Source organism: Centruroides vittatus, unplaced genomic scaffold, assembly GCF_030686945.1.
Source record: "Centruroides vittatus isolate TY-2023 unplaced genomic scaffold, ASM3068694v2 contig_4, whole genome shotgun sequence".
NCBI classification, from domain to species: domain Eukaryota; kingdom Metazoa; phylum Arthropoda; class Arachnida; order Scorpiones; family Buthidae; genus Centruroides; species Centruroides vittatus.
Window position 1 is genome coordinate 1,575,556 of NW_027122214.1, and position 26,773 is coordinate 1,602,328.

Genomic DNA, 26,773 nt, shown 5'->3' on the forward strand with positions numbered 1-26,773 from the left:
TATTGAATTTTACTTTGTTTAAATTGTATTGTATTGTGAGTATAGGTTCATCCAACTAGATTAAAGTTAGTAATGTAGTTAGTTAGTTAATTTTTTTTGTCTACATGTTTTTGCTATTTTAATAAATCTGATGATTCTGTTAATCTAATGTAATTTAATAATTATGTTTGCTTTATACCTTACACAAAAAAACGTGTATCATGCATTAACTAAATAACATAAAAAAGTTCAAGTATAAAACTTATTTAGAATGAATAAAACTTTCATAAAATATTAAATAGAAAACAATCATATAAATATACTTAAAATAACTTATTTAATGTATTGATTGTATATTAAAAGTAAAATTAGATATTTGAACAAATACTAAAAAAATTTAAATATTTAATAATGAAAATGCTATATAATTTCATTTAAAAATATTTGGCAAATTCATTATTATTTTAAATTAAAATTATTAAGTTTAAACTTCAACAATTCTAAAACCAACCAGCATATGCTAAAAATGCTGATGCTAAGAGTACATCTCCAGCAATTGTTGCCATTTGATTTTTAAATGTTTCACTGGTAGCTTCCCATCTTTGACGCTCAGAACTCAAACTTTTCAGTAAAGCAATACTTCGATCAACCTGATATAAAAATGATAAAAATTTCTTAAATATAATCCTTACATTTTATGCATTAAATAGCCAGAAATATTAATTTAATGAATATAAGATCAGTTTTAACATTTTATGTATTATTTGATATATCACTATACCTTTGCTTGAACAGCAGCAAGATCAGATTTGATAGCTTGTGCTTGACTAACAAGATTTGCATATTCTTCTTTATATGCAGCAATACTTTTCTCTAATTGATTAATAATGGCATCAATTTCTTCTGCCTTTTGTTTATTTTCATCTGCTTCAGATTCTAAACTCTTAAGTTCATTCCTTAATGGTTCCACTTGTTTTAACATATCAGCATAATTTATCTATAGTAAAATTATAGTATTAATATATAAAATACTTATATTATATAATTAAATGTAAAACTATGTATATTAACTGTAAAATAAAATTAGATTTGTTGTAAATACATATATAAAGTGGCACTTTGGTTATAAAAGAAAAAAGTTTAAGATGTTATATATTTCATTATCTTACAAGTTAGATTCTGTTAGTGTCTTAGATTTTAGAAGTTATAAAACAAGCATTCCTAGCAGAATTGATCTTTTTGGGATGATCAACATACAAGAAATATTTTTTAAAAATTATAAAATAATTTATAACTTTTTATGTCATTTATAAAATACTAGTTTATTTATTAATGCTAATGATTAAAGAAGACTTGAAACAGTGTTATGATTTTTAAGAAACAAAAACAGCAACAATAACTCATGCAAAATTAGCACAATTCATAACACCTTTTCAAAAAATATTTGACTCCATTAGACCTGATGGATATGACAGATGATGGATACTTAGCATATGTGAATGCAGTATGCTTTGTTGGCTTACTTGGACAAACTGGCATATAATGACTAAAAATCCAATAAGGGCAAGAGAAATGTTCCAAAAGCCTGTCTCCAGTGTCAATGCACAGATACATTCACTAACTACACTTCGTCTCATTGAAACTACAGTTTCTATGAGGCCATGTGCAAGCTCTATCTTAATGTGTCTGTGAAGAGAGTGTGTTCAGAGAGGGCTTGCTCACATTTATATGAATTCATACATTGTTAGAAGCAAGTATTATTGTTTGTCGAGTGACTTTTCATCATTAAGTATGGTGACATTGTCAAGAATGAAAAAATTTACCACCACCTGATGTGTAAGGTGCAGAAGTCAGTCATTTAATGGTTTGAGGTTACTTAAGTGCCAATGGTGTTGGCACCCTGGACTTCTGCAATGGTACAATTATAGCCCAATATTATATCCAAATCTTAAAATAACATGTGTTTGCAATGGAAATTATTCAGTCAACATATTTCAGTATGATAAAGAAGTATTTATTTAACTATAATTATGAAAGCCTGGGTGGTTGACAAATACATTCACATATACTCCCATGGCCTGGAAATACTTATTGCCTATCAAGAACAAGTGGCATTGATTGAAATGGAAAATGGACCAATAACAACCATGAACACTTTGGCAGTTGATAATGTATTGTGCTGAAGAATGGGCTAAAATTCTGGCCACAAAATTGAGCAATTTGGTCATCTCAAATGTCTTGACAACTGGCCAGCATAATAAATGCAAAGGAGGTGTTACATACTGCTAAGTACCATCATCATTATTAACTTAAATGACTTTTTATGACCTTTGTTGGATATGAATTTTTGGACAGTCTAGTACTTTTTGCTTTATTAATTTTTGTTCCACATACAGTTTCCTACTGGTTTTGTCAGTAATAACACTTTATAAAAAGCATCTGTGCTTATATTTTTTGTTTCTTACACATTTGAACAAGCTTCACTATTTTAAGATTGTAGTTTAATAACTTTAGTAACACAGTTCAGGTTCATTTTCAATTATCTGTCTATCTAATTTTTTTTTTTTAAATAAATGTAGGGAGAGAATAGGCAATCACATTTTATGCAATGCATTAGACACACAACATTCAAGAATGTGCTAGTTTCATAATTGCTGATCAATAATAATTCAAAATTATAATATTTACTATCTATTTTGTTACTAAAATACCTGAAGGTCATGAGTTTAAAAGGGAATGAATGTTTCATTATTTATTATTTGACAACTGTCACTGCAAAATTAATAACTCAAGATCATTTCATTTATATCATTTAATAATTAGCAAAAAATCCAGCTATTATCATACACATATGGAAAAATTTACATATATATGTTACTTTTGTTGTTTATGGTAGTAAAGTTTCATTTTGCTAGCATAAAAAATTCTCTCAAAAAAAAATATGTAAAAAGTGACAGTTTGAATATTATTATTAATTTTTTATTAATTTAAAAAAAAAATTTATAGCTAAAATTTTTTGATTATATAATTCATTTCCATAAGTAACCCTGCACAAACAGCCATTTTGTTCTGTGCATTTTGATCAAAACAAACTCAAGCAGTTATTTGACACAAAAAAATGTCCTGCCTTGAAAAATTATAAATACTTAAAATAGAATGCCATCTAGTAGTAAATATGTGAAAAACAGTGTCCAGAATAACGTACAGTAGTGTAGTGCCATCTATGAATGGAATGTTTTATGAAAATCGAAAATTCTCAAATTGACGATAAATCGTCAAGTGATTGTTGTCATTAAATACTCACTTGGCAATATATTGACAAATGATTGCAAAAGGGTTAAGAAAACTTTTTAATAAACCATCTATGAAATCAATGCATTGTGTATACACACAGTTTTATAATGATCTGGGTTGATAATAAAAATTAAGATGTTTGTTCCATAAATTTCAGTTAATATTCATAACAAGACAACTTTAAAACAATTGTATTAACATAGCTTTTTCTGACACTATCTTTAAAATTTATTTCTGGAAAATGTTATTTACATAAATTAAAAATGAATATTACCTGTGCAATAGCCCATTTTACCATAGGTCCACAAGCCAAACTGGCACGATTTACTTTTTCAAAATTATATTCAGGATTATTTAAGTATCTTGTCTTCATTTTATTTCTAATATCATCCCTAATTGACAGAAAAAATTCAAAGTGAAAATCTTAAAAACATGTACAAAAAATCTTTACATTAAAAATTATTTTCAAGTCATTTGAAGTATTTTAACAATTGTATTTCTATTCTAAAGTTTACAGTGGAACTCGTTTTATAACAAATTCCGAACATCTGCAAACTTTTTATTCATTTTTAATATACAAGAATAAAATATTGTATGTTTTCTCTTTTAAAAATAATTTTAATACCTTCAGGATTTAATTCAATTGAATTAAATTCTTCCTTTTGTCAAAAAATACAAATTAAATTTATAAATTTTTGTTTTGGAGATTTACATATATTGAAATACTTGTCCACTACTGAATGAAAGATTTATTTTAATAAGCAAAATCATTCATAAGTAGCTTTTATTATTAGTTTCCAAAGAATATAAAGACAAATTATTCAGAAACAATTATATAAGAAAGGAATTCTTACATAATTTATAGGTTAATTTGAAATTTGTAAATATTGAGCATTTCCTTAGCTTTTAAAACTAATTTAAGTATATAAAATAGTGTTGAAATTTTCACACTTTTTAATGAAAACATAAACTTTGATACAGTATAATAGCAGTCATCAGTTTTGATTAAATAGACATGTTACCAGCAAAACCCGATTTTACGCCAAACTAGTTTAGAATTATTATTCAAGTATATTAATGATTAAATATATTAATAGTTAAAATAAAATTAAAAGGCAATCAATTAGATGAACAATATTTATTCACAGTCTACTTAATTATAAAAAAACGGGGTTGGTATTACCCTAGATATCGAAGATGGGGCTCGTCTCCGATTTCAGCAATCAGAAGACAGGGAACAGTGGGGACGCATGTTCTAACCTAACCTAACCTATTCTAATAAAATACCATAATTATTAGCAACCAAATTATTAGATATAGGTTAGGTTAGGTTAGTGTTAGAACGTGCGTCCACACTGTTCCCTGTCTTCTGATAGCTGAAATCGGAGACGAGCCGCCATCTTCGATACCTAGGGTAAAATTAACCAAAAACGTTATTGATTAGAAGTGACACAACACTTGTACAAAACTATAAAATAAAAATAAGCTAATCAGTACTTACCAATTTGTATTTTTTTATTAAGCCATGCACTTTTAAAAGTAATTAACTTTCGAAAATATTTTTAAAAATTCAAACGAAACAATAAAAATAACTTTTAAAATCAAACTAAAATTAAAAATGAACTTATTTGTGTTTTTTGATAAACTTAAATTAACCATTAATATACTTGAATAATAATTCTAAACTAGTTTGGCCTGACACACTTACGCCAAACTAGTTTGGCGTAAAATCGAGTTTTGCCGGTAACAGACACACATTTATCTCAAATTTTAGACTAGACAGAATTTATCAGATATTTTGTTTCAATTATCATCATCTGATAAATTTTTAGTATTTAATTACAATTATTAGAATGGATAATAGGAAAAAACACATTATTATTAAAAATATAAAATGTATCTATATTACTGTGCACTTAAATCTAATAAGAAAGACATGTAGTTTCAAGTTTTCATAAAAAGTGAAGTTATGCATTTATGTTCTTCATATCTAAAAGATTAAACCCATACATTTATAAAACTAAAATTATTCTTTCTTCAATAATGTTTTCACTTATTATAAGGCAATTTTCTGCTTGCAAAAGAATATAAACAAATAATGTATATACAAAACACAAACTTAAAACTGAATAAGTTTAGAATAATTATAAAACATAAATAACCTCTATTTGACTGGAGAAACAATAAACTTACTTAAAATACCCAACTCCAGTGTGCATTTGAATGACTGCAGAACCTGAAAATGGAGGCATAAGAACTTTGGTGCTAAATATCCCACATTACTGTTGGAGTTTGGTTATTTTAAACAAGTCTATATAACATAAATTAACATAATTTTAAGTGAAACTAACTAATGGTTTTCTGTATCTAATGATGTAGTTATATTTTGATTTTAACTTGTTCTTTGTTTAAACTTATCAAGGATATCATTTAAAAAATGTAAAACATTCTTTTATATTCATCTGTCAACATGATTTTTTCCAGAACCATCAAATTCATGTATGATTCAAGTTTTGACTTTCATTCCCACCAAACTTGTTTTGCACCAAATAGCTTTTTGAAGCATCAGGTTTAATGTCAATAATACTTATGGTATAATTTTTTTCTATTTAATTTTTTTGAGTTTATTTCAGCATATAGTTATTGTTATTTGCTAAGTAGAACAGAAATGAAACAACAAAATTTCGTTATTTGGAAGCCATTCTGTATTTAACATTTAATGAGGTGAAAGCAGTTTCATCTTAAATTTCTTTTTTTTTTTTTTGCAATTTAGTTATATTTATACTGTATTTACATCTACAATAAACTGCTAACAAAAAATGGAAAAAAAAATGTTTAAGATGATACCTTCTGAACTGTACACCAGGAATGCACAGACTGCAACCCTCCATTTATTTGCTAGCAGTTCCCCCACCATTATTTTTAACTCTGAAATAATGTCCACACTTGAATGTATTTCATGATAATTTAATTGAAAATTAATAACACAGCTTCAAATTCCCACAACTGATTCAAATAAAAGCTATTTATGTCTTATTGAATACCTTCTATGAACTCACAAAGTTTAGTAATTATATATCCAATAGAAATTTTTATTCTTTTGACTTTTTTTCAGTTCCCACCTTCAACAATGCTATGGATGACTGAATAATCGGTAATCTATTCAAGTATACTTGGTAAAGTCAACACATCTGGCAAGATAGCAATCTCCCCCATAGAGATTTTTGGAAGTTTTCTGCAAAACATCAGTAACAGCTGTGGTAGATAACTTTCAAGGTTTTTTTAATGGCCCTCCCGTAAGTCAGTGGATCTATGTGGCCCTTGATCTTAACAAGTCTGTTCATCCCTGCTGTACACTGACAAGTATTCAGAGTTACAGATAATGCAAAGATTTTATTTCTATTCTAGCACTTTTTTTTTTGTGCAGGTTATATGCTACTATAGGTTATTTGAACAAAACTACAGTATAATAAAAAAAAATTTTATTTGATAATTTCTACAACTGGAAAAAAATAAACTAAGACTAAGAAAATTTAAAATTCAACTTTTTAATGAAAAAATAGAAAGTACTTGTAGGTTCCGATAGAAAAACTTCACTGATTTCGGCATTAAACTATTTCTTTTTTTTTTATTACCACTAGCACTTTCGACGAGTTTATAATCGTCATCTTCAGTGAAAGATTATTTTAAAACGAACGTGCAGAATGTCTAAGGAACAGAATTTTTGAATTCAAAAACAGGCATCCGGTAATTCCGTTACGAACGTGCAAAAAGATGTTGGCATGTTCGACTTCTTAAATCTACAGTGCAGGCGGCGCATGCATGGAATTGACACCGCGATGGCGATACGATATTAGGCGCGTTTCGTTGCTTAAGCGCTGATACAATGCTACCCACTCTCCGGGTAGATCTAGAGTGGGGACATTGCATGCTTCCGTAGTAGTTGTGAGTAGCGCTTCCCAGATGAGTACAAGCCTTCGATTGTTGCAACATTTTATTATTTCCGCTCTGGACCACAGGGGGTTGTAGCCTTGCTCGAGAACTTTTTTAGCGAGCTCTGTAGTATATTTTCCCTTGGCTACATCATCCTGATGCTCTGCTAGACGGGAGGCGAGCATTCTTGTTGTTGCTCCGATATATCTTGTGCTACCTCCCCTTTCTTCTAGGTGTATTGCGTAGACTCCTGATTTTTCTAAAGTGGTTAGCTTGTCACGATCATTACAGATGCACCTACGTAGGTTTGGTAGAGGGGTTATAGGTAGATTGTAGTTGTACCGCCGAAAGATACAACTGATGCGTATAGAGGGTGGTCCGAGATACGGCAATGGAATCTGGATCATGGATGTTTTTTTCTTTTTTGCGCATCGTGGTACATGGGAATAGGGACTCCTTTACCCTGCAAAGTACATGCTCATATTTGCCACGCGTGAATCCTGCACGAGATACCGCCACTCTGATGATGTCTAATTCACTTTTTATTGCTATCTGCGTTGATGGAAGCAATAGCGCCCTTCTAACAAGTGCAGCAATGACAGCATTGATATATCTCGATGGTTGGAAAGCATCTGCTGGGATAATAGACGGTAACTCGTTAGATTTGTGATGAACTGCAAATTGCGGCCCCTCAACCGACTTTTTTATGCACAAATCCAAGAATGTTATTGATTCATCCTGCTCTTTCTCCCAAGTGAAACTGATTGTGGGGTATATGCTTGCTAGTTGCTGCACACATTTGAAAAATTCCTCCTCTGTATTCTTCCATATTATTAAGATGTCGTCGACATAGCGCAGATATAGTGACGGATAACTGGTGACAAGAGGAGAGTGGAAAACTCTACGCTTGATTTCTCTCATAATGAGCTCAGCTAAGACTGCAGATAGCAGGGAGCCCATAGGAACACCTCGCTTTTGCAAGTAGATGTTCTTGTTGAAAAGAAAATAGTTGTGCTCGGTGATGAAAGTTAGGGCGTCACGTATGTCTAGCACCTGTTGTATGTTAAAACCTTTTCTGATGATCAAGGTGTTGGCAAGCATTACGGCTTCCAAAACAGGCACAGATGGGTATAATGACACCACATCCAATTTGTAGAGAGTATAGGAGCATCGGTGTGTTCTACTTATGCTGGAAACAATGGCAGACTTGGCAGCCACAGATGATGGGGTAACGTACGGTGAATCTGGAAGAAGTTCAAGTTTTAAAATTAATTCTTTTCACCTGAAGATGATGATTATAAACTTGTTGAAAGTACTTGTAGCCTGCCACCTAGGTTGTTCTGACAACACTGTGAGATGGTGTTGGAACTGTGGATGATAGAGAGCTTGACACGTCACCCAGGCTCAGGATGCCCTTAGCAGACCACTAGCCTGCGAGGACTGCAGATACTCTGACAAGCATGCACACAGCCAACTATATCATTGTCCACCATTTGGGTACAGGTGGTGCCCCTGTGTCTATCCATGCATTTTTGAGGCACCTGGGTGAGGAGCATTTGATATCATGGCAACCATTTTATGTGCTGCCATTGACATCCACCCACTGTTGACCCCATTTAGAGTAGTGTCACTCCTGATGGGATTGGACCACAACAGAATGGAATCTACAGTGCTGAATCCAGATTCAGTTTGGGCACTGATGATGACAGTCTTTGTGTCTGGAGGCCCTGTAGTGAATGCCTCAATCCTGCCTAAGCTTTGGAGAGGCACAATGTCCACCAGGGTTGTGGAGTTGATGTCAGAGTCAGAGTCGGAAAAAATGTGTTGACTCTGATTCCCGCATTTTAAATTTACTTGTTTTTTTATTTAAATGAAAGAAAATTTATTATATATTTATTAATTTTTAAAAATCATTTTATATTTTGTTATAATTCATTTATTTTAAATACAAAATGCATCAATTTAATTTATAAAATATGTAGTGTTCTTTGTAGTATTTGTGTTTAGTAATTAAATTATTTTGATCCAATTGAACTTAAATATTTTTGAATCATTCCTTTATTATCCCTGCTCTAAATAAGTACTCTATTTTTCTGAATGAGCCAGACTAATTGATCAGAATACCAGGTGTATAAGCTTAAATCTGCTGTTTGCTAATAGATGGTGTAAGTGAATGTATTAAGCTACCATGGAGATGCCATACTATTTTAAAATGATTTTGACATCTGTCAGTATTAATCAGTGCACATCATCAGCAATTTCATACAATAACATACATTTTTCCTTTGGTAATCATGTCTAGTTTTGTGCCAGAAAAAGAGCATATGCTCTTTTTCTGGCACAAAACTAGACATGCTCTTTTTCTGGCACAAAAGCAGAAAAGCAGAGCTTTTCTGCTTCAATTTGAAGAAATCGGCTGCCAAAACACATCAAATGCTTGTGGAGGCCTATGGCGACAGTGCTTTATCAGAAACCACGTGCAGAGATTGGTTTTGTCAGTTCAAAGACGGCAGTTTTGACCTGAGCAACAAGAAGCATGAAAATCGGCCCAGGAAGGTTGAGGACCATCAACTGCAGGCTCTTTTGGATGAGGACAATACAAATTGCAAAAAATGCTTGCCGAGCAATTGGATGTTACTCAACCAGCCATTTCCATGCGTCTACAGGCCATGGGAAAGATTCAAAAGATCAGAAAATGGGTGCTGCATGAATTGAACGATAGGTAGATGGAGCGATGCCAAAACACATGCAAAATTTTGCTCTCCAGACAAAAAAGAAAGTCGGTTCTGCATCGGATTGTAACTGGTGATGAAAAGTGGATATATTTCGAGAATCCTAAACGCAAGAAATCGTGTGTTGATCCAGGCAAACCATCAACATCTTCCCCAAGACCAAATCGCTTCAAACGGAAGATGATGCTGTATGTTTGGTAGGATCAGCAGGGTATCATCTACTATGAGCTGTTGAAACCACTACAGAATGGAACCAGGTGGGCATTGACAGTTTCACCAAACTGTCAACGCCCACCGCTACCACCAACAACTGATCAAATTACACCATGCTCTGCATGAAAAAATGTTGGATTATTAGTAAAGACACGACAAGCTGATTTTTCTCCATGACAACGCACCATCGCACGCATCAACATTGGTCCGAAACTACTTGGAGACACTCAACTGGGAGGTGCTACCCCAACCCGCTTATTTACCAGACCTGGCCCCTTCTGACTATCACCTGTTTTTGTCAATAAGCCACATGCTCGCTGAGCAACTCTTCAATTCTTACAAAGACGTCCGAAAATGGCTTGCCTCGAAAGAGAAGGAATTTTTTTGGCGTGGTATCCACACATGGCCTGAGAGATGGAAAAAAATGTGTCGCTAGTGAGGGAAAGTACTTTGAATAAATTTGTTTTCGCTTTCTATGAAAAAAACGTGTGTTTTTATGACTAAAAACAGCAGATTTAAGCTTATACACCTGGTATATATTTTTCTTTTCTGAAGAAGGGGCTGAAGTAGCTAGATCGCACACTTTTTAGTTGGACTAACTCTTCTGGAAGGGTGAAATTGAAGTGCAAATGCTATATGTACATGTAGAATTTTATCGCCCCCTTTTTCCTCTTATTAAATATTTGTTAAAAATTAATTTTTTAATACAAATAAATATTAATGTAAGTTAAATATTAAAAATACTAACTATAAAAGTATTTGGGTAAATGCTTGGGACTCCTTTCTTAGTTCAGAGTAGGGTATACCCCTATGAAAGCCTCTGCCTCCCATAAAATGACTTGGTATTTAATTTTGTTGGGAGTAGGAGTCAGCCCTACTAAAATTATCAGGAGTCAGAGTCAAGTGTTTTTTTACTGACTCCGCAGCCCTGCTGCCCACACAGCTGGTTTGATGATCTCGAGGTGACCTGCTCTTGGTAGTGATGGCACATCACATACGAGAGCAGGTCTCTTCTAGCAGTAATTCAAGGGACCATGACAGCCTAGTGATATGTTAGTGATAAACTGCAGCCACATGTGTCTCCTCTCATAGCAGTGCTCCCAAGAGCCATTTTCTAACAGGATAATGCTCAACCACACATAGCAAGGGTGTCACAGGACTGCCTCTGCCACATTGCCATACTTCTCTGGCCTGCCCAGTCCTGATTTGTCACCAATTGAACATGTTTGTGATCACCTGGAATTCCAAGTTGGACAGCCTAGAAGTTTGGACTAAGAAGCTTGCAGCAACTGTGGACCAAGATACCAAAGGACACGGTAAGGCACCTGTATGCATCCATGTCTGTCCATATCACAGAGTATTCAAACTAGAGGTGGCCCAACAGGATACTTTATTGCATATATTATAACATTTAAAAAATGTTTTAATTCTTGATTAAGTGAAAAAAAAATTCAATATTTTTCAGATTGAATAATAAAATTGCTTCAGGTAGATTTAAAAAAAATAGAGAATTAAAAAATATTTAATTGAATATAAATTAAACTAATCCTAAATTAAATAAATTCATTATAATAAAATACATAAATGAATACATATTCTAACTAAACACATGAATTTTTCAGTATTATCTAAATTTACAAATTTCAAATTAATACTTTACATTAGTCAAATTAATGAAACTTGAAAAATTGCAGTTAACCATAGATATTTCATGTAAACAGTGATTGTATATTAAAAAAAATTTATTTATTGAAAGTTTATCATTGTCTTTATATACAAAAATTAACTAAAATATTATTTTCATGTTTTCTTATTAAAGATTAACAATTACAATCTTAAAATATTAAAAGCTTTTAAAAGAAAACAATGGAAGAATTCAGGAAAATAACTAATGTAAGAACTTAATACAAACAAAAAACTTTTGGAATACTAGAAAATAAATTTTTCATACTACAATAATTCCATTAAATAATCTTTTTGTATGCATGCCTAAATAATTTACAACTTAAAATTAATATTAATCATCATCAGTTGTAAATTAAAATAATATTTTTAAGTTTTCAATAATTATTTTCTGCAACAGATCTAGTTATTATTTTAAATTATAATTATTGTATGGGTAGTTTTTAAAATGAAAATTAGGAACTCGTTATAAAGGAGTTCTACTGTATAAAATTGTATTTTTTTTTTCTTTTTGGAATAGATACACAGCACATGCAAATGACAACATGACATTCATTACTCCAATATCGCATAAAAGCCTTACGCCAGTGTTTCAGAAGAGAAGTTCACAATGGTAGGAATAAAGTTTTCTCGAATGATGACTGAACGTATAGCTCTCCAATCTGGAGCTGGTTCTCCAAGCAAAAGACAAATTGATTCCAGTGCCATCTTCACAGGTGGAGGTGGATTGCTCATGGATCTTACCTCCACTAAATGCTGTCTCTTGATACCCTTCACCGCTGAACAATTCAGGAAATTAAGCGGTCAAGAAATTAAGAATACCATTTTAACAACAAACATATTTAGGGAACCAATTAATTGATTTCCTAAATATATCAATAAATTGACTAATTTATAACAATTTAAAGTTTATTATAGTTATATTTAAAAAATTTTTAACATCTAACTTACTCTAAATATACTATTATTCAATATAATGATATGTAGCTTTTTAAAGGCTTAAATTATTTTCTTTTCAGTTTGCATAGTTTATAAATAATATTTGTACATAGAAATATATTTATACACATTTCTTCTATAGAATTTTTAAGAATTAAAAAACAAATCTATTATCTAATATTACTTAGATATTCCAATATTAAAAATTTAGTGTACTAGCTCATATCATCATATGATTATTATATGATATCTTTGCAGATGTGTGTTTATTGAAGATTGTGTTCAAAATTAATCTTTCCACAAGCAAACATCTACACAGATATCACCTGAAAAGAGAAAAAAAATTATGTCAGTAGCCTTACGTAATATCATCAGTGTGGAAGTTGACAATGATGTTAATAAAGTTTTCCCGAATTATGACTGAACGAATTGCCTTCCAATCTGATGTAGATTCACCCAATAGCAAACAGATGGATTCAAGTGCAAGTTTAACAGGTGGTGGTGGATTGGCCATGGAACGAACTTCTACTAAATGTTGCTTCTTGATAGATTTAACAGCTAAGCACAACACAAAAGCCACAAATCACCAAAATAAAATTACAACACTTAAAATAATAAAAATTGCAAATAAAACTGGAATAAAAGCGATCATTATACTGAAGCAGGTATTTATTGAATTTGGGGAAAAATGAAAATAACTAAAAATAAATATAAAAAGTGCAATACTAATAATAATAACTATTAATAAAATAAATTTATTAACATTCAAAATAATTTTTGAAACGTTCATGCAATAAACACATACACAACATCATTAAATTATTGTAAAAATTTTTAAAGAACTTGGATTTATTTTATTCAACTGAACTGATGTATAATACAATATTAATATACATAGTACAGTTTTTCTACTGATTTTAATTTAAAACTTAAAATTAATAGAATTTCAAAAAATTTTCTACATTAAAATCAATTATATTAGCTATAAAATGTTTTTACCTATTTATAGTTATAAAATTTGTTAAATATATATCTATTAGTGAATATATTTTTACAAGATAAACAAAATAAAAATATACTGCATATTTCAAATTATTTTTTTATCAAACACAATGCATCAAGTTCTAAGTTCTCTCTCTTTTTCGTAATCAGTCCAAGATAGATAAGAGAAACAACTATACAAGTTAAACCAGTTAATGTCAGACCACAACACAAATGGTAGCACTGTACTAGCTGTACACTAGTAATAATTTGGTTAAAGTTTACCTAGGGAACCCCAATGGCCGCACTTCCGGTCGCCATTTTGTTTACTGTACTACGCACGCATACTATGTTCAAAAACTTATGCATATTAGTTAGTATTTAGAATTTATTGAAAAAATAATTATTAAATTAATCTTAAAACATTTATTTTTTACTATTTTGCAAGTTCAGCTAGCTATGAAATAAAACAAACTTTTACTCACGTGTTTGACGCTCTGTCATACATTTTCTTTCCATTTTTTCTCACTTTTCTTTGTTTTGCAAGCTCTATCACTAGTGTTTCTCTTTTTACTTGATATTTTTACACGTTTTTTAGTTTTGCCACACGAATGGGCCTTACTTTTTTTTACCTTCTTACACTCGTCGCTTTGTGGAGCAGCTGGAACGGACTCCGGTTCTTTCTGTTTCGGCTCGATTCCAGACCCGGGATAAATAAAGCTCAAATGTTTTATAAAAATTTGAAAATGTTCACCTGCAGATTTCAATTGCAATTTGTGAGATTTCTTATACATAAAAGAATACAGATAGGATTCTGACAATTCCTCTGTATAATGTACTGGAAGATGTTTCCTGTTTTTTAAAAACCTCCACAATCTTTCAATTTTCTGAGTGTTTGCTCCTGTTTTCGGATCCACGAAATTTACGACATTTCCCACATTTGTCGCATACATCTTCTACATGTTGCAAATTCAAGAAAATTGCAAATTTCACATCACTAGGTATTTTCTTATCTATTGTCAAATCATCGAAACCAGAGTACATTAATCGAAAGAATCGACCAGAGGTACAATTAATCCAAAAATTTTCAGAATTAATGACTGCAGCATCCATTTTCTCGCCCCCTCCCAAAAAAAAAAAATTTCTGACAACAAACACAAATATGATAAAATTATTAAATTTGCTACACATTGCACCACGAAAAGTAGACGGAATAGAAACTTACCTATTTACTATTAAAAAATAGCAGAAAGTAGCACTTTTTCTTCAAAAATGTTTAACTGGTCAAAAAAAACCACACACAGCAGTCGAGCCGTCACGAAAAACAATAAATTTGCATACGATAGCATTATTTAAAAATTGCGCCACCTACACCGAATTTCTAACATCACCTGCCGTCGAGATTACCGGAAGCGCGGCCATTGGGGTTCCCTAGGTATACTTTAACCAATAATTTTATTATGACCTGTTTGTGACATCGTCAAACCAAGATTAACATGTTATAATCCATTATCTGCATTTATGTTTATGTGTTTATTTGTTTGTATTTGTGTTAAGAGAGAGAGATTCAATAACAGGTGACAGAGATATGTAATGATGTGATGGACACAAAAAGCATATACTCCTGGATGTGGCAGTTCCATGAAGTCTAACACATCTTGCCTCAAATCAACTTTTCCAATAAAAACTACCTGAGTAATAGTAGTAGTTATGTTCTTACAATGCAGACCTTATGCAAAAGCTTTTGCCGACTTTACAGCATAAACAGTTATAGAATGCTTCATAGTTCTATTTTCACAAAGACAATGCTTCCACTCATTATACAACTTTGATGAAAGAATTTAGAAAAAAATGCATTGAAATACATGTCTATTTTATATTATTTGTAAATTACAAAATCAACAAGCCAACTGCTATGAATTCACAGAAGGACACTGTGTGTGAAATGGATTATTGAAACCAAATTTGAAAATACATATTACTGAAAACCATCTGAATGCATGACAATTAAAAAAATAGCAAGTATCCTTGTGTTTCTGAGGAAATTCCAATGGTTATCGTAAATGCTTTACACTTGCAATGTCATCATATGCAAGTTCAAAAAGCAACACACTAATCTCAGTTAAGGTTGTTACAATCAATAATACAATACATCAAATCTTAGGACACTTGTGCCTTTGACCATGTAAGTTACAAATAATTATACAAGGTAATAGGTTAACCTGAAGGAATATGCAATGACTATGCCTGATAAAGTGGACAGATATAATAAATTTCTGCAAAAAGATTATTTTTCCCAATAAAGCAATGTAACATATTTCAGGGAAAGAATAAATGTATAAGATTCTGTAAAGTAAAATTTTGTCACATGAGAATACATCAGAATCTCAAAATGGATATGCATAATTTTAAAAAATGCATCACTGAGTGATGGTTGACATACTTCTCTATAAATAGCTAAGAAATTCTGCCCCACAGTATACAAAGCTCAGAAATTTCTTGAAATATGGTAAACAGTCTAAAGAATATTTTCAACCTTGAAATGGCTCCAGTCAATGACCTGTACAGATGTTATGCACAAACAGTTATTATTTCAAAAATGACCCTTGTATATGTATACACACACACAATGTATATTGTATATAATTGTCACAAGAAACTTTAAATATAGTCAGGAAAATTGTTATTAATAAGTTGTAAATATATTCTGCATATTCAAATATTGCTTGTATATGGTATGAAGAACATTTGTGGATATGCATGTTTCAAATCATAAAAAATCCTACCATTCTTCCTATTCTATTTATATTTTTGTCAAAGGACTGACACTGTATAAAGAATTTATATTATAATAATGCATTATAATGGAAATATAAGTGTACATTAAATAATGAAAACAAAAAATCTTTATTTTGATCAGTGTTTAATTTGTAATAATGGCAAATTTGCTTCTGTTCAGTTTTTAATGGTACTTTATATCTTGATTTTTTGTTCTAAATATAAAAATAGGCAATCTAATAAATACAGTGGAAACTCAATTATTGGAACTTGATGGGATCAGGGATCTTTTGGATAAACAAAATTTTGGGTAATCCATACACTTGTTTGTTTTTATGTATTAGGTTCATCAAGCATTGTGTATTTATGCATTTAAATTTTCATAAACATAAATACTGCAATGCTATTAATGTATTTGAAAGTAAATTAATTTACTCAAAATGTAATGTAATGACCTAGTTTTGAATGTTACAATTGATAGATATGCAGTAATTTCTAATTATATGAAGAGTTTGGTCTCTGTATTATGCTCTGTGGTGTACTGTACATCTGAAGTTTCAGATAATCAAGTTTCTACTATATATACTTTTGTTTATTATTAATAGATAGATAATAGAAATTGAAAAGTAAATAAATAAAACTTAAAACTATACAGCCACAGATTTTAAAAGTTGAATTTGATCCAGACTAAAAATGTATTTTTTTAAGAATGTTTTAAAATCTCTTCTTTTACTCCAATACAAAATTCTCAAATCTCAAATATTACATAACAAGTTCATTAATTTAAATCAAATCATCACAAAATATAGTTTTTTAAAAATTTTTAAAATTATTTGCATTTTTGCAATAATTCTGTAGACTTACTAGTTATTACCATATTTTCGCAGAATGACCGGCATGCCAATCTATAAGGGGAAACCACAAAATCAGATATTTCTGTATGGTAAAAGTTGGCATGCTGGTTTAAGTGAGGTTATACATCCCTCTCTAGAGAGTGCATTAAAAAAAAAAAAATGAACGAGTTATGTCAAGTAAAAATGAATGAGATTTTTTATTCTAAAACTGAAACTGTCAGCATTACATCAAAACCTATGATTATATGTTTAATTTCTTCATTTTGTCTTCTTTCTAACAACATTAAAATACTCTTGGAATTCCGAAAGTGCTTTTTTTTGTGTGTGTATTTGATTGCTATTTGATTCAAATTGATTTTATTGTTATTTGATTTAATGTGTTTATTCTTGTGTTTTTGAACACAAGAATACACACATTAAATTTAAGAAACTCATTGTAAATTATCTCAACTTACACCAATTAACGTTGACTTTAGGTAAAATTTGAGAGAAAGGTATTATTTTTAAGGTTGGGGTAGATGGTACAGGACAATAAAACAATGACTCAGTCAGTGTGGGCACTGACTGAGTCATTGTTTTATTGTCCTGTAAATGAAAACTCTCTTCCAGATTTTAAGTCAGTCAAATTACAGTGCTATTATTTTATTGTATTTGGAAGAATGTTTTCTTTAACGTTTAATTAACAAGTAGTTTTGTTAGATCTGATTAATATCATATTTTAGTCACAGTTTAACAGACATGCTGTAAACCCCAAGGTTACTGGCATGCCAATCCCTGTTTTTATGCGGAATGCTGGTTATTCTGCAAAAATATGGTAAATATTCTTTTATTTATATGAAATAGTAATTATTATAATAGTAATACTATTAAAAAAATAAATAAAAATCTGCCAAGAAAGTATTCTTCTCCAATAATAATAATAATAATAATAAATTCAAGAATATGAAGTATATGGTGGCTGTGCTTCATATCTAAATTTTAAATTTAATTTTGCATAAATGTATGACCTTAATTTTGCAAAAGGACAGAATAAATAATAATAATTGCATATTTTCCTTTACCTTAATTTACATATACATGTAAATTTGCAATTTTATTACCTTGCTGGGCTTCAATAACAGCTGGTTCCACTTGAGCAAGATCTTTCATTACACTAGCTCGTTTTTCAACTATTTTTTCTTCTTGTTTCTAATAAAATATAGAAATTTTTAAAAATCAAATTCAATATTGAGAAATATAAACATGTTTTATTCAAAAATAAATATTACTCTTAATGCTGCTTGAATTTCATGAGACTGTACTTTTTTCTTCTCTGCTTCTTGTTGATCTTTTAACTAAAAAACATCTTAAATTAATATTATACAGAATTTATTATTATTGATGAATATCAAATAATAATTAGATTATTAAGCAATTATTTAAGATATTCTGTTGTTATATTTTGAAAGTGTAACTGGTTAAGAGGTGATGGAATGTAGGTTGGCCATCAAGAAGTTAGTCACCACTTGTTCTCCAGATGTTGCCTGTACCACACCTCCCTCATGACTGCTCTGGCATCATGTAAAATGCCACCTTCAAACTCCATCTTGCTACTTACTCTGTTATGGTATGTAGATATAATTTGTTTTGTATAACATCATTACCTTATTATTCCACTAATTTTAATACTGTTTGTATTAGTAACCTTTATGTCAAGATACCATGTAACATTATGAAGTCACCTTAAGCCCGTCTTCTCTGCACCTATTTAATGTTCAATGATCATATCTTTATAGCAGTTCCTTTATCTTGTATAATTTTAAGCATTATAACCTTTTTACATGTATACCAACTGAAGAGGAACTATTCCGATAGTCCGAAATGCATTTTGGTTATTTCATGTTAAAGAAATGATAATTAAAAACGTTTGGAGACGAGAGTTTTTTGTAACGGCCAAGTAACGGCCAAGGGCGTCAGCCATATTGTTTTTTTTTCTTGTTCTTGTGTAACGACCCGCAAACCGCATTAAACTTTTATCAAACCGCAAGTGTTTTCTTTCATATTTATACAGTCCATTAAAGATCGACAAACATCTGGTCCGTCGAGGCGGATGAGAAGAAAAGAGACAATTTCGCAAGCAAATAAGATTGAGTTCAAACTTCATTAAGTCGCCTATCCAAGGTAGGAAGAATTTATTTGTCCGTTACACGTGGTAGAGAGTTTAAAATGGATCAGCTCGAGAAATTAAGGAAAAAACGCGCTTCGATAAGAGCTAGTGTGACGAGATTAATTAGTAAAGTCGATAGTCTAGTTGAAAGCGACGATAGAGAGACAGAAACCTTTCTAGAAATATTGGATCAGTTTAGTCGAAAGGAAGAGTCGTTGAGAACGTTAAACGGGGAGATTGAGGGCCTCATTACTAGCCCAACTGACTATGACACTGAGATAGTCAATAGTGAAGAATATGAGGACAAAATTATAAGTTGTAAATTTAAGATCCAGTCTCGTATTAAACGATTAGAAGCAGATTCGTCCGTCGTTATGGTGAGTCAGGCCCCCGTAGGTCGAAATAACTCCGCTAATATTAAATTACCAGAGATTCCTCTACCGAAATTCTCTGGAAGATATGAAGAATGGAGTAACTTTAAAATGCAATTTGATAATATCATTTCGTCAAGCGAGCAACTATCGGCTGAACAGAAACTACATTATTTGAAAGCTGCTCTCATAGGGGAAGCTAAGAGTTTAGAAACGTTAAATGATTCATTTGCTTCATTGTTTCAAGCGTTACAAGAGAGGTACGAAAACAAGAAATTAATAGTAGAAACCCATGTTAATGCGATTCTGGACTCTGTAAAACTAGCTTATGAGTCAGCAAAGGGTTTGAGGAACTTAATTGATCTTGTGAATCGGAATATGCGAGCTCTAAAGGTCCTGGGATATGAAAGGAATGAGCTCTCCGATATCTTAATTCTAAACATTGTACTTCAGAAACTGGATAAGGAGACACTAAAACAGTACGAGTTCAGTATTAGTTCGAATGACGTTCCTAAGCTAGATAATTTGATTTCATTTTTGGAAAAGCGTTCTCAGATTTTAGAAAATATTAATAAGGCCACGTTCGTGAAGCCAAGGTGTAATCAAGATAGAGTTAAACCGAGAAACTTATTTGTGAAATGTAACAATTCTATGTCTCGTTGCATTTTATGTAAGCAGAATCATCCTGTTTACAATTGTGATTCTTTTCTACAGTTGGAAGTCTCCCAAAGAAACGATGTTGTGGCCAAAAACAACCTCTGCTTCAATTGCTTAAGTGATCGGCATAAGTTATCACATTGTAACTCCAAAAGCTGCTGTAAGATATGCCGAAAGCGACATAATACATTACTGCACCAAGAGAAACAAGCTATAATTGGTTCAAATGCACCAGTGATCGACAGCAAACCGATTTCAACCAAGCAGGATCTTAATCCCGACGCAATAGAGTTTCGTGAGAGTATACCTCACTCACTATCATGTATTGACAAGGGAAATAAGACAGTAATTCTCTCGACAGCCATGGTTTGGGTTTTAAATCATACTACCGGAGCCAGCATTCAAGCGCGCGCAGTATTGGACTCGGGCAGTATGTCAAATATCGTAACTAGAGATTTCGCAAGTCGTCTGGGCACACCGCAAGAAAGAATCGACCTCACAGTCTCTAGTATAAGCGGAAATAAAACCTCGGTCAAGTTTAAGCTGCCTGCTACAATAATAAACGGTAATGGATCCTTTTCTAAGACGCTAGAGTTCTTAGTGGTGCCAAGGATCACGGATTTACTTCCGGTTTCCTCTCTACACGTCAGCAAAACAGAAATACCCCGTCAGTTAGCTGATCCAAGATTTGCTACACCAGGCAAGATTGACATGCTTATTGGAGCTGAAGCATTTTTTGAAATAGTCAAGAACGATCAAATTCGTCTATCGTGCAACAATAACCTAACATTTCGCAACACAGTTTTTGGATACATCGCTACTGGGTCCACAGACTCTAATGATCAAGATAAATATTGTGGACTAATATCAGAGTCTGAATCAATCGATAAATGTTTACAAAGGTTCTGGCAAATAGAAACTCTTACAGAGGCTCCAAGTTTGATGAGTAAAGAAGAAGAGTATTGCGAAGATCATTATCAAAGAACTCACAGACGTAATGAAGATGGGAGATACATTGTGCAGATGGCAACCAAGGAAATACAAAACTTGGGAGAGTCAAGGAAGTTAGCATTGAAGAGATTGAATCAATTGTGGAAGAGACTATCAAGGGACAAACAATTAAAGGAGTTATATCAGAACTTCATGAAGGAGTATTTGGACTTGGGCCACATGGAAAGGGTGCAGGAACCTCCCGCTGATCAGACAGCATACAATATATGTTACTACCTTCCGCATCACGGTGTGTTTAGACCAGACAAAACCACTACAAGGTTAAGGGTAGTCTTCAACGCATCTGCTCCCACAACTTCTGGGCTGAGTCTAAATGATCATCTCTTGAAAGGTGAAGTAAAGGAAGATGTTTTCGAGATCATGACAAGATTTCGAAAATACAAGTACGCTTTTACAGCAGATATCCAGAAAATGTTTCGTCAAATTCTAATTGAGCCCTCGCAACGAGATCTCTTAAGAATTGTTTGGAAGAACGAGGAAGAAGAGATGCCAGTCACCTACAGACTGAAAACTGTGACTTATGGAACCGCCAGTGCTCCCTTTCTGGCAGTGAGAACCCTTAAGCAGTTGGCTTACGATGAAGCAGCAAGATATCCTCTGGCCTCTAAAACCATATTACGAGATGTCTACATGGATGACATTGTGTCAGGTGAGCAAGATTTCGATGCTGCCCTCGAACTACAATCTCAGTTGTGCAACATGTTGAGCACATGTGGAATGACACTACACAAATGGAACTCTAATTCAATGAAATTGATGAACAGTAGTTCACCAGAAAATAAGGAACATTGCTTTTCCTCAAGTGCGGAACCAACAGTAAAAACCTTAGGCATTATTTGGAAGCCGGTTGAAGATCAGTTCATATTCAGGGTATCGATTCCAGAAAAATTGCTTTATACAAAACGAGAAGTATTGAGTGTCATCGCCAGACTTTATGACCCCTTGGGTCTTCTGGGACCAGTTATAACTCGAGCAAAGATCTTTCTACAAAAGCTGTGGCTCATTAAGCTCGACTGGGAGGATACTCTACCAGAAAACCTTAACTATGATTGGGTGAACTTTGTGTCGTCCTTGAAAGCCCTGGACGATCTTAAGATCACTAGATATATTTTAACAGATCCACTTCAAAGGGCTGTCTTGCTAGGATATGCAGATGCCTCGGAGTCAGCTTATGGAGCAGTAGTTTACATGCATTGCATAAAGGAAGATGGAACTGGCAAGACACGACTTATTGCTAGTAAATCTCGTGTCGCTCCTCTTAAGGTTATGACAATCCCTCGATTAGAGCTATCAGCTTGTCTAGTACTGTCTCAACTTGTCAAAAAAGTACGCTCATGTCTGCAAATGGATATAGCTGAAGTGATCCTACACACAGATTCAACTATTGCCATCGCTTGGATCAACACTCCCGCATATCGCCTGAAGACCTTTATTGCGAATCGTGTGGAAAAGATCCAATCTATTACTGAAGGCTGCCACTGGAAACATATAACTTCCCACTCCAATCCTGCAGATGTAGTTTCTCGGGGTTTAAATCCGCAAGATCTACTATCCATGGAATTATGGTGGAGTGGAGTGCAGTCTCAAGTAGCACCAACCGTTCAACGTCAGGATGAATATGCCATCGACACTTCCTCCGATGAAAAATATCTATCTGAGCTTAAAAAACAATCGCATGTTAATTTGGTGTCAGTGTCAAGCTCTGACCTTGACAATACCCTGTTTGAACTTAGTAATAATTACATCAAATTAATTCGCATACTTAGTTATATTTTCCGGTTTCTACATAACATAAAACACGTAACTCGTCGATTTGGCCCTTTATCAAGGAAAGAACTCCAAGAGTCCAAAATTTATTTGATCGGCAAAGTACAAGGAATGGCCTTTGCTGAGGAAATAAAAACATTGCAAATGGGAAGGAATCTAACGAAGGGTCAATTAAGCAGATTACATCCTCTTCTCTAAAAGATGAAACACCTCCCACCCGGAAGTTGGTCGCTGGGCCGTGTACAGGAAGTTATCAAAGGACCCGACGGGAAGGTGAGAGTTGTTCTGGTGAAAACTCCTCAAGGTGTTTTTAAGAGAAGCATAACAAAATTGTGCCTGTTACCATCCATCTAGAAAGAAAATGTGATTCTCCTTGGTGACCTACACGTGTCATTTCTGTTGTAATTGTTAAATTTAAATTTAATGTTTAACATTGTTTATTGAAGTATTACTTCAACGCGGGCCGGGATGTTGCCGCCTCGAGCGCCACCGTATTTTTTGTGAGAAGAAAAAATGATAATTAAAAAACGTTTGGAGACGAGAGTTTTTTGTAACGGCCAAGTAACGGCCAAGGGCGTCAGCCATATTGTTTTTTTTTCTTGTTCTTGTGTAACGACACCGCAAACCGCATTAAACTTTTATCAAACCGCAAGTGTTTTCTTTCATATTTATACAGTCCATTAAACGATCGGACAAACACCACACTGAAGAGGAACTATTCCGATAGTCCGAAATGCATTTTGGTTATTTCATGTTAATGTAATCGATTTTAATGTACACTCCTTTTTGTTCTTTTAAATGTACTGCATTGACATCCAGGTATCAATGTCAATAGAGTACACTGGTGTGATAAGTCCTTATTATATACCTCACATTAGTAGATTTTTCATTAATTTAATTATACCAAGGGCTAAAAGCAATTTCTTTATATTAATTGTATTTTGCTAGTTTTTACAATTATTAAATTTACCAAAACTTCAATTCTTATCATTAAATGTAAAAAATGTAATTCTAAAAAATAGCTAATTCTAACACAGATTTTGTTTTTAAAGTATTCGTACAATATTCTTTTTGCTTTCATCTTAATCAAAGGTATTCACTGTTAGACTTTATACCATTTCTAACTTCCTGCAATTACTGTACAACTGAATTAAGCCAAATCCCTTCGTAATTACAAATTAAGTTTATATACATTCCCATATTCATTAATTATCATGAACAACAGTTAATGTAACTAATTATAATACATTCATTATTCAATACCATTTCTTTCAGTTTGGCATTAGCAGCATGATTTTTAGCTTCTAATTCTTGGCTTTTTAATGCAAGAGATTTTTGTAGTTCTTCAACTTGTTCTACAGTTTCTTGGATTTTTGAGAGTCCTACATTTAAATGCAATTGTTGTTCTTCTAATTCTTCTTGTTTCTCATTAAATAATTTAACCTTAAAAATAACAATTTAAAATAATTTTATAAATATCAAAGTTTTTACAAAACAAAGAATTATACAAAATAAAATTTAATCCAATTACTACTTACATAATGATGAATAAAATCCAAGAAATGCCTAGGTGTTATTGTTATTGTTCTTCCACCTCGTTTTGCCAGACGAGCATTTGCTTTATGCAGAGTTTGATGAACATAAACAAATGCATTGATGATTGCACTCCGATGATTAGGAGGCAGTGATAATCCAGGAAAAGCAGCAGGGAAGTAGTCTGGTACTTTATACTACATAGCAAAACATAAATAAGAATGAAATAAAATTTATAATTTAATAATCTTTCATAAAATAATATGGTTAACAAACAAAATTAAACAAGAATGATTAATAAAGTTAAATGAGTATCTTATATATTAATTTATTTAAAGCAATAAAACAGGATATCAGTTTAAGATTATAATAATAATAAATTATCAGTTTTCCTACCAATACAACAACATTGCTATTCAAACCTATTTGGCTACCTATTTGGCTAAATGATAATACAGTGTACACTCTTCAAATTTTTAATTTGGGAAAATTTGCAATTGATTATTCAAATCATACAAAAAATTTCTGCATACAAAGCATAATAATTCAAATAAATCTTTCTCAATGCATATGACAGCACTAAGAAATAGTAATTAAACCCATCTATGGTAATTAACATTTCTTTATAAACCTTGACAATTTTGATGAAAATTTACTATTTTCATCATTAGTTATACAGATCAGATAAAAATGAGAAAGTTTCATCATGAACAATATCATTGGATAAAATAACTGCACAAAGAAATAATATTGCTTACGTGTATTGATAATATTTAACAACTTTGAAATTATAAACTACTAAACTAAAAGAGGAAAATAAAAAATAGAAATGACTAACCACAGTTTGTAAGAATAATTCTCATTTAAAAACCACACAAGCTAGAACATCTAACTTAGAACAAATTGTTTCTTCCTCTAAAACAAGCACCTTGCAATTTCAAATGTTTTAATTGATCTGTAAATTTTGAATACCAAAGTAATTATCTTCTCACAAAAAGGATCTTCAAAATTGAATTAGTGTTCCAACAACTAAATCTCACTGCACAACTTTTATGAGCTAACATTTATAAGAGTTGAGAAAGTACAAAATAAATTGAAAACAATTTTCATATCAAGACTAAAAAAAGAAATTAAGCATTAGGGTTTCTCAAACGGGATCCCAGTTGTTTTTTTTAACCCAAGAAATCCCACAAATTTTTTTTAAAAGTTCACTTTTTTCTTATTTTGTTTTAAGGTTGAGGAAATTTTGCAAATAGAAAGTATAATTAACTCATAAACTGTCAGAATACATTTGTATTTATTAATTTTAAACCTACTTATTAGTTTTTTAAACTTTCCCGCATGTCACAAATGGTCAATAATCAATACATAGCTTATTTGTGGCAGGACTAAAAATTCTTTGCTTGTCAAAACCTGTAATATCTGGAATAATTGTGCTTATGCTATCTTAATTTTTAATCATGCCCAATAGCTTCAGTAACTGCATAACACCAGGTTGTGCAAATTGGGCAAGGATACAAATGAGTATGAGGTCTGTAAGTATGAAGTTTTTCTTCATAAATCTGATTATTAAAGTCAAACGAACTGCCTAATTATTTGGCTATAAGCTTGATGTTTCTATTAAAGCAGCCTAGGTAGACAAATCAAAAATACTAGAGAGCAAAAGAAGTATTACAATCTCGAAAATGAACTAGAAATCTTCCAGGCTGCAGGTGAAAAAACAGATAACATCCGTCTTCTCTTAAATGCATTAAAGACGATTCCACCCACATCAATTCGAATCGAAAAGGGCATTCTCAGTAGCAGGACTTTTCTTTAGTAAAATAAGAATCAAATTGAGTGATCAGAGTATTGACCATCTTTGCTTTTTGAAATCTTATTATAAAAATTGTCAATAATATT

The 26,773-nt window shown here is 31.9% G+C and overlaps 1 protein-coding gene across 2 annotated transcripts in view; it reads right to left on the minus strand.

Annotated features, from left to right (window-relative positions):
• The window catches only part of Dhc64C (dynein heavy chain, cytoplasmic), a 152,304-nt gene that overhangs the window by 13,624 nt on the left and 111,907 nt on the right, over window positions 1-26,773 (minus strand). Inside the window, exons 58-65 of one of the 2 annotated variants that reach the window (XM_067271466.1) lie at window positions 24,877-25,068; window positions 24,602-24,781; window positions 18,655-18,720; window positions 18,487-18,574; window positions 13,136-13,331; window positions 3,548-3,665; window positions 761-976; window positions 491-629 (exon numbers count right to left, since the gene is read on the minus strand). In XM_067271466.1, coding sequence (XP_067127567.1) covers window positions 491-629; window positions 761-976; window positions 3,548-3,665; window positions 13,136-13,331; window positions 18,487-18,574; window positions 18,655-18,720; window positions 24,602-24,781; window positions 24,877-25,068 — 1,195 coding nt within the window. Of the gene's footprint in view, window positions 1-490; window positions 630-760; window positions 977-3,547; window positions 3,666-12,417; window positions 12,614-13,135; window positions 13,332-18,486; window positions 18,575-18,654; window positions 18,721-24,601; window positions 24,782-24,876; window positions 25,069-26,773 lie in introns of both variants that reach the window. The other variant, XM_067271467.1, reaches the window with a different exon arrangement.